Here is a 10,000-nt window from a genome sequence, read left to right as displayed (position 1 = left end):
AATTTATTTACAATTAACAAAAATTTCAAGTTGTGGCTGCATAAGTATTCACCCCCTGCTGCTGTGAAAATGAGTCATCAGAAGTCACATGATTAGCTGAATGAAGTGGACCTGTGTGCAAGCAAAGTGTCATGTGACCTCAATATAAATACTCCTCTTCTTGGAGGACTTTGTTAGAGAACATATGTAAAAAAAAAAGTCATTATTAAAAAAATGTAAAGAATATGACACAACCGCGACTTGCCGAGAGGACGCTGACAACCAAGTCAGTGCGTGAGCAGGTAAAGAGGGGATTAATCAGAGAACCAACCGAGAGGACAAGAGTAACGCTTAACACGATGCTACCACCACCATGCTTCACTACGGAGGTTATTTCTGTAAACAATTTGAGTGATGCTTTGCCCCACTTTAGTATTATGGGCTGTTTTGTGTAGATTCATGACATAAAATCCCAATGAAGTCCATTTCAATTTGTAACACTACAAAAATGTGGAAAAGTTCAGGGGGGGTGAATACTTATGCAAGACATAGAGAAGAGCCCTTAACTATCCAGTGAACTCTTTGAAGAAGTCTTTTTTTTTTTTGCTGTAGTAATAGCAGTGGTAGTAAATTAAGAACATCACTGATCATAAGACAGCTAGAGGAATCTCACTAGTACCTTCATAAGTGTACTACACCACTACATGCTACTAATAATAATAATAATAATCGATAAGTTTATTATATATATATATCCATAAATAAAAAATATTAGATGCTAATAATAAAAGATAAAGAATACGCCATGTTAATATAAATATGAATCTGATAACCCTGTACACTCTGTGGAATCAGCTGTTATTGCCCTTGTCTAGTGCACTACAGTATGTGAGGGCGGTTTGGGACGTGGCCTCTGATACTCACGGTCCGCATCGTGCAGTTTGGTTCTCTCCTGCTCCAGTTTGACCTTCAAACTCTCCGCCTCGGCCTTCAGCGACGCCACGCTCTCCCCCTTCGCCAGACCCTGACACGCCATCTTTAAAAGCACAGAGACAGAGAGAGAGAGAGAGAGAGAGAAGAATCATGATGTTCTGCACGCTTACATTTCCCATCAAGCATAACAACAACATCAAAGCCATTTTACTGCTTCAGTATATATATATATTTTTTGTTTTTGTTTTTTTTTTAAGAGAAAAAATGAGGGGAAAATAACTCGTATGAATTATATTTCTTATAAATCTTTAAAAACGTTCATAGCCGACAATGTCAGAGTCGTTCTGAAGTCGTTATGAAATTGTTATATGCCACAAAAAAAGAAAAAAGATTCAAATGTGAAAATCCCTCTTCAACAGAGTTTGTTCAGCGCCCCCTAGTGGTGCAGACGTCACTGTGCATAAAGAAATCGGTTAAATGAAATTGTCAGTCCCGGGAGTGTTTGGGATTCAGGACCTCACAAACCACGTACTCTTATCAACATGAAAACATCATGTTCCAACAAGGCAACAGTGAAATACAGCTGACGGGAGGATTACGTCCTTTACTTCCTGAAAATGAAACGTTTAAAAACTTTTGGTACGTGTCTGTCTAATCAAGTCAAGGGTTTTTATTCTCATCTCTATATATAGCAGGAACATACCGGAACGACGTGGTGTTCCGGCAGGACTGTGGTGCAAAACATGACCGTATACAGGACTACACAAAGTGCAAATACACAGCAGAAAACCTGCTGACCGAGTAGTCATGGGTGTGCAGTGCATAAATATTGGGACAGTAAGACTTAACCCGCCCTTAACTTGAAGAAGAAGCAGGAAGGAAAATTTCTGTACATTCAAGAAAGACGTCTCGCCGAAGTTTATCCAGTTTACATAAATATCAGACGATACGATGTGCATATACAGTACGGGACAAAATTCACATAAACATCTGTATCACCAACAAGCTACAGCTTTAATGTTACTCAAAACTATACATGAACAAACACATTAATACGAGATTAAAACTCATTCTCACGGGATTTCAGTAGAAATGATTAGAACATGCAAGTTTCTCACCGAACCGTCACTTCACGAGTGTTTCCTGGCATCACTCTGGAGCTGCAGCAGTGTTTGTAGTGTTTATATGGTGTTAGTACTAGCAGTGATAAATGCTCAATCATCTCAGAGCAAATAAAAACACCAGCTGAATATATTAGAGCCGAATCGCTGAAAAACAAAACAACAGCTTTCTTTTTCCTCTCAGCTTCAGTGTTACAGTATCAGGTGTCTAGAGCTCTTATAAATGGTAAATAACAAACAAACAAACAAACAAACAACACACACACACACACACACACAAGTCAGCAAAATGAAAAGCTTTGAAGAATAAAGGATGAGAAACAAACACCAGCACAGGTGAGGTAAGAACTTCTCCCAGGTCTCCACAGAGCTTTACAACACCACAACATCCATGTGCTTCTTCTTTAAAAGTGGGCCGTCTAAATAAATAAATAAATAAATAAATAAATAATGAAAAAGCTGGAGGTGGGATGGGGAAAGTAGGAGAAGACGTGCCTCTGTCAAACCTCTGGCTTATATATATATATATATATATATATATATATATATATATATATATATAAATGTTAAAGTATTCAAATCAAACAATTACAGCACTTTTGCAGAAAAACACAACTCCAAGCAACAGTTTAAAGTCCGTTTGTTGACGAGGTGTCTGTAAAAAAAATAAAATAAAATAAGGATGAAAAAACCCCACTAGAATGAGCTGGGTCCTTTGCATAAAAAAAAAGAAACAAACAAAACCCCAGATCAAAGAATCTGAAAATGCTAATGATGAGAACAGATGAAGTGTGGAGTATATCTTTTTAAAATAATACCTTTTCTTTTAATAAAGTGTAGTGAAGTGATGCTTCTGGCTCTGAATTTAATCCCTGCACTTCCACTAGATATCACTCCGTCATGTGGAGAAGAGTGGATCAGACTAATCTCCAGAACACACTCAGGGAGGATCTTTACACAGATCGGAAATATTCAGCACGAGTTCTGTTTCGATTCCAACCCCATGTTCTAGATGATTTGATATTCACGAATATGATGCTGCTGAAGTAAAAAGGCCGAGAGAGTGGATCTGATTTGCGGACGAGTGCTCGAGGACCCCGAGGAGTAAACACCCCCCGCCCCGAGCTAATGGTTCAGTCTGTCTAATCTAAACCTACAGCGCACGGGATTCAGCATCTCTAATGCAGCCATGGAAATAAAGCATGAAAAAATGATGGTGTTAAAAATAATAATAAACAAAAATAAGAATAAATTCAAACTTGTAGACTTTTAGAAAGACGCAAAAATGTTAAAATAGATGAAAGAGTGCTTATAAAGTAGCGTGTACACGTTTTACATCAGCTCAGAAGATAAGGGTTATTTTTAAATAGGCCATTAGTGTGTGTGTGTGTGTGTGTACATGTGTGTTATCATCAGGACAGGACTTTCTGTCCCCACTCGAAGAGAATGCGCCTCATGGAAAAGTCATTTCACGTGATTTCACGTGATTACACGTGATGTGAAAAACAATCACCTCAATAAAAATGTGAAAAAATTCATATAAAAACAAATGAATTATGTAAAACAAAAAGGTCATGTGTAAAAAAAAAATTATATATAAATATTACATATAAAAAATAAACTGTAAAAAATAAAAATCACAGGAAAAATAAACAAATGAAAGAAATCTCGCAAAAATTTATGAGAAAATAAATTAATTGTGTGGGGAAAATCAAATAAAAAAAAATCTATGAATCACATTTAAATTAAAACCACGTGAAAATTAATTTTATAAATAATGCAAAAATAAATAAATAAAATAAATAAATGAATCATGAAAGAAGTAAAACACATGTAAAAAAATTTAAAAAATAATTTAAAAATAAATGAATTGTTCTTTTATTACAAGTGATGAATAAGATAATCATTTAAAAAATCACATATATATATATATATATATATATATATATATATACATACACACACAAATATCACACGGAAATAAATAAATTCTATGGAGAGATAAAATCACCTGTTAAAATGAATCATATGAAAAAACTAAAATTACGTGAAAATAAACAAATCGTGTAAAAAATATTTAATCTGCAAATAAGTAATGTGTAAAAAACAATACCACATGACAGAGTAAACGAATCCAATTTTAATATAACGTATTCGCGTGAAGATAAATAAATAAAAACACATCCACGACATGTGAAGAGTTTAAAGCTACAGGTTTCCTCCCGTCTGCACACGTGTGATTAACGTGAGACTCTGTGAAAGGGAAGAGAGCGAAGGGACGTGTATGAGACGCGCGGTACCTTCTCCACACACAGTGAGCAGTAGTTAACCGGCTCGTTCTGCAGGTAGATGTTCATCAGAGGTTTGTTCTGGCTGCAGTTGTCGCAGGCGCCGAACGTGATCGCTAAAAACGTCTGGTCACACATGGTGCTGAGGGGAGTAAGGACGGTCCTGGATAATGATACAGAATACACACACACACACACACACACACGTAAAATACGAATCTGGAACTATTTTTTCACCTGAATCACTTCTAATAACTTCTAATTTATAGCTCCGCCTTCAAACTTTAAACCACGCCCTCCTTCCTTACATTAACATTAAACTCGGACTGTTTTTAGCGTTTAATACAGTCTGTTTAAAGCACTGAACACACGGAGGTTCAACTGCTGTCTATTATTACACTTTTACTCCGTGTTCGCTCCTGATCGACGACACTCGCGCACTTCGAGTTGGTTTTTGGGGGGTTTTTGTGCCCTAAACAAGGCATATTGGGATGTAAAGCATTTTTACTACTAAACCTATTTTCCTCTTTGGATAAGTGGAACATTAATGAAATAAAACAGAAACACTTGACAGGACTCAACAAGTGTGTGTTATTCTGATTCTTAATAACGATTCGAATCACGTCGGTTCTGTATCCAAAGACCAGGCAAACTATCATAAAATCAACACTATCAGTGAAGACGTAAAAGTAATGATTAATAAAATGTTCACTTACCTTATAGGAGAGCTTTGTCCGTAGGGGTGTGTGTGTGTGTGTGTGTGGGCTGTGAGCTTACGAGACACTGAGAGGAAGATACAGTAATCTCCTTACAGAAGATTGTGGAGGTATTACAGCCTGAAATAGCAGCCAATCTCTCTCTCTCTCTCTCTCTCTCTCTCTCTCACACACACACACACACACACCCCAGTATACAAATACTATATATCATAATGTACTATAGCCAATAAATCTGAAATATACACACACATATATATATATATATACACACACAGTCCAAGAGAGTAAAATTGTCTGTCCTCTCTGGGTGGGAGGGGCTTACTCTATCCCTCCTGCCAATAACAGTGACACTAGTGAGCTCATGTATGTGGAAGAGGGCAGATAGCGTTAGATGTGGTTCACCTGTCTCAGAGGCCTTCACCCTCCCCGTTAGTAGCTGACTGAAGGCTGGAAGACTAAATTAAGGAGAAAATTGAGGAGGGAAAAACCATCAACAATCCATGTACAGCAGCTACACACAATAACTGTTTGCATTGCTACGGGTTCAGACCAGTTCAAACTGGTCTACAGTTCAGACACGTTCGTATCTGGGTGCACTTAAACGCCCTATAGCGTAAGCATTATTCATTTATTGTTGCGCTTGAGGTAGGTTCCCCCCCCCCTTTAAAACCCTGTAAAGACTGCTCATATTAGCCAGCTAGCTTTAGCAGTGCAGATTATGATTACCCTGCGGAAACAAACAAACAAACAAACAAACTAACAATAGAAACCCTCACAGAATTTGTAATGGTTTTAATGGATACTGTAATGGTCCTGGTGGGTCTCTACTTTTATTGGTGGGATGTTATGCCTAGTGGATACCATTAAAAACCAACAGAACACTTTTGTCAACTTGGTGATCACAGCTGATGGTCTGTAATGGCATTTGTAGTGGAAGCCATTAGAATTTCTGTGATGGTTTCTATGTTTTTTTTCCAGGAGGGTGTATTTATAAACACAAGAGCAAAAATCCTGCCAGATTAGCTAATGATGGCTAGCATTAGTATTAAAAATAATAAACATTTATGATAGTTAGGGGCAGTTCATGACCTCAAATACTATAAACATTTACAAATAAGACTCTCAGAAAGTTATGACAAGGGAACCGGGCCGCTAGCATTAGCACTACATATTATAAATCTGAAATGAAAAGCTTCTTAGGTTAGCTAATCATCAGGTTTAGCTCAGGTCAGCTATCTGGCTGGCAGTGGGATTGTGAACATTACATCTTCTCAGAGGATTTATGGCTAGCATTAACATTCATAAATATAATTTTGAATATACTCTCAGAAATAATGCCACGTGAACCTATGTTCGCTAGCTGGCTATGAATATATACGTACATTTAAAAAAAAAAAATTCTGTCAGATTAGCTAACATTAGCTAGCTGTAAAGATCATGAACATCTCAGAAAATCCTGTCATGTTAGCTTATGCTAGCTGTTTACTGTAATCTCACGGTCTATGTGGCAGTTGAAATCCAGTGCATACTGGTTCAAACCGGTTCTCAATGCTTCCCAGCCAGACTGGTTCATATAGCAGTGTTTTTAAGCACCTGTGTATTTGTGTTTATGTGCACACGAACACAAATATACTTTATTTGATCATTATAATTGTTTTTAAATTCATAGCTGCACTTGAGGTAAATTTTTTTTCAAAACCCTTTCACGTTAGCTAATGTTAGCCAGCTAGCCTGAAGAGTGCCTCAGAAATCCTGTCATTAGCTCATATGAGCTAGCTGGCTAACTGAAGTATGTGAAAATAGTGCACATGTACAGTATTTTCTCTGTATAAATGATTTCACTCATCCTCTGACTCAAAGACACAGCTAAACAAAGAAGAAGAAAAACACGTGAGAGACCCAACACGTGGTGCTTATTTCTTTTATTCGACTCGAACAGGTTCGGACATTCTGTACGTGATCGTTACAGCAACAGAGACTTAACACACGTTTCCTCACGTCTTCAGACGGATCTGATCAGAGGAGACGATCGCTCCCACATGGCTTTCAGCAGGACTGACTTTCCTTTCTTTCTTTCTTTTTTTTTCTCTTTTTTACAGTTCAGGGGACGATTAGCATTTGTGTCAACGCTAACAATGTTACCTAACACTACGCTTTTACACAGGCGTGGATGAACTGTACAGCGGATCTGACGTCACACACTTTATACACTCCGCACTCTCGCTCAGGCAGAAATGGAAAATAATGGCTTTAGTGCAACTAATTCAGCAGGTCTTTGGGGATCTCTCTCTCTCTCTCTCTCTCTCTCTCTCTCTCTCTCTCACACACACACACACACACACACCTGTACACACTACAGTGTAATGCAATATGGTGGTTTAAGATGCAATGACACATAGATAAGAGGAGATATTAGCTATAAAACTACTTTTCTTCTTTTTCCCCGCCGAACCTCAGTGATGTAGTGATCAACCTAAAACCTTTATGTGGCGTGGAATCAGATCCACCAGAACCAGAACCAGAACTTATGTTTATGTGATTTAAAAAAAAAAAAAAAAATTTAAATGATGCTGGAAAACATTTAAAAAAAATAAAAAATTAAGCAGCGTAAAAGTCGGAACGTTATATTTTTTTGTAGTTGTGAAACAAAGAAAACAGGTGATAAATATTCCGGGAAATCTAACAGGTACAGAAAACAGGTACAGTCATTTTTTTCCTGAGTACCTGGAATATTTTCCCTTAAAATGTTTCCCACCTGAATTTTTATGACATGAGTAATCTGCTGAAAGCTGAATAGCGACCATGGATTTAAAGCGAATATTTTAAACCGTGTACGAGTTCAGCGATCACGTTTTTACACAAATGTAGAGCTGTTCATTTAACGTTCTGGTGATTCTGCTGTAACTCCATGTTTGGTGTCTGATGTGAGTTTGTCGATGCTTGCACAGGTAAAGGAAGCTTTTTACTCACTAAACCCTTATACACACACACAGACATCGCAAACATGTCTCGATTACCGCACTGCGTCCGCTGTGAGCGGGACGGCGTCCGAGCCGAGTGTTCTGTACAGGATAAAGTGAATGACACGGTTTCGTTTTTTATTTTTCTCCAGCAAACAGCTAAAAGTGCATATCGAACTACAACAACGCAGCACTGCTTCACAACATCAGGAAATCAGCAAACAGGAAATGATGCCGACAGGATTGTTCATTCCAAGGTACGGCTTTGTAAAAAAAAAACAACAAAAACAATAACAACAACAACAACAACAACAAAACCTCAAAACATAACACAAGTAAAGTAAAGCAAAAATATGAACGAATACTTAAACCAGGGATGCACAATCCAATAAATAAACCTGATACGATATTAGATGATTAGAGCGACGAGTATCTGATATTCACTTCATTATCATTTTAATCTCAACCTGAGCGGTTAATATTTAATATCCACTGAAACCGTTTAACGGCTGTGTGTCCCGATTATTATTATTATTATTATTATTATTCTCTTTCAGCTGACGATGACGTAAATGACGATCCCTCACTAAAATATTTTGCATAAATATAAGAAAAAAGTCGAAATCTGATTTTTGATATCGATCAAAACTGTTGTTATCGGATTGGTGCATCCCTAAATAACCTGTTCTCTCCCCAGAAAATAACCGAAAGTGCGTAAAGAAAAAGATATCGTTAACTCACGACGACTCGTCACTGCTTTACACAGGAAATCACATTCTTAGCGATGATGAAACAGGAAATGATGTCGACCGAACGTTTCTGCTCCGCAGTAAGGCCTGATAAACAATAAATATGACACGACACCAACACTTCAGCCTCCAGTTTCTTTTATACGTTATCCTTTATTGGTAGCATCGAAAACCTTCCGAGTTTGAGTGAACGGAAAATAAAAATCCTCGTGACACACAGATGGTCCTGAAACCCGCGCGAGCAGAACCCGCGCTCGTGCAACGAACACGACGACGAAAAAACTTCACCTTCACGTTAACGATCAGCTGACGGTCGATGTGGGAGAAGGGTGCAAATAAACAGAGTAAGGCATTTCATTTCAAGCGTTAAGAACGTGTGTGTGTGTGTGTGTGTGTGTGTGTGTGTGTATTATTTTGGATTATAGATTTATATGTTTCTCTCTCATTGGTCTCTGAAACAAACAAACGAACAAACAGACGAACAGAACAAGCCCCGCCTATATCAGATTATTATCTTTCTATCGTTATTGATTAAAACAGTTATGTAACGGAACATGCGGTCGCAGTGAGACGTTTTCAACTCCGTAATACTGCAAGAAATTCACCTGCTTTAATTAATTCACACTTTAAAAAAAAAAACAAAGAAAAGGGAAATTGTTTTTAAAAAGGCAGACGAGAGGTTTGCTCCGTTTATCGTTACCGTGGTGACGGTGTATACGTCCTGATTTTGATCCACGTCCCTGGGTTAAAGTGGGCGGGGCTTACGTTAACGCCGAGCAACCAATTGCTACCTTGATCACATGACATCATGAACCTTTCTTTTCTTTTTTTTTTCTTAACGATGCTAAGTATGAAATGCTGGTTTTCATTACACAAAATGGCTGCTGCTGTTAGGCTAACGGTTACGTTCTGCAACGAGCCCTGCCATGGCTGCATCCTTACCGAGCAGGACGTTAAAACCACAGAGGGGAAAAAAGAACGGCTAGCCGAGATTTCATACACGCGAGCGAGCGATTGGCTGATCACACGATCTCGGAACTGAAAATCAGGACGCAAGGCAAAACGGGATGGGAACGGAACAAAATTCCCAAAACTCCAGACGTTCTGAGGCAGATCTTTAAGATCTAGAGTAATGAAGAAGGTGGGAATGTTGAGGACTGAAAAAAACAAAACAAAAAACAAAAAACCAGTGCAGGTTGCTCATCATCATCATCATCATCATCATCATCATACAGGACACAACTATCTAGA

The 10,000-nt window shown here is 37.9% G+C and overlaps 1 protein-coding gene and 1 long non-coding RNA gene across 2 annotated transcripts in view; one reads left to right on the top strand and one right to left on the bottom strand.

Moving 5' to 3' along the window:
- gnb5b (guanine nucleotide binding protein (G protein), beta 5b) overlaps nt 1–4,955 on the bottom strand; it is a 16,359-nt gene extending 11,404 nt beyond the window's left edge. The window contains exons 1-2 of the mRNA XM_053623780.1: nt 4,334–4,955; nt 904–1,015 (exon numbers count right to left, since the gene is read on the bottom strand). Of these exons, the coding sequence (XP_053479755.1) occupies nt 904–1,015; nt 4,334–4,459 (238 nt within the window). The 5' untranslated portion in view covers nt 4,460–4,955. The remainder of the gene's footprint in view (nt 1–903; nt 1,016–4,333) is intronic.
- A 3,897-nt stretch (nt 4,956–8,852) lies between these two features.
- Nucleotides 8,853–10,000, top strand: part of LOC128607117 (uncharacterized) — a 5,629-nt gene continuing 4,481 nt past the window's right edge. Inside the window, exon 1 of the long non-coding RNA XR_008385815.1 lies at nt 8,853–9,093. This is a non-coding gene — a long non-coding RNA (uncharacterized LOC128607117). The remainder of the gene's footprint in view (nt 9,094–10,000) is intronic.

Source organism: Ictalurus furcatus, chromosome 4 (assembly GCF_023375685.1).
Source record: "Ictalurus furcatus strain D&B chromosome 4, Billie_1.0, whole genome shotgun sequence".
NCBI classification, from domain to species: Eukaryota; Metazoa; Chordata; class Actinopteri; order Siluriformes; family Ictaluridae; genus Ictalurus; species Ictalurus furcatus.
This window is presented reverse-complemented; position numbering and strand designations above follow the sequence as displayed.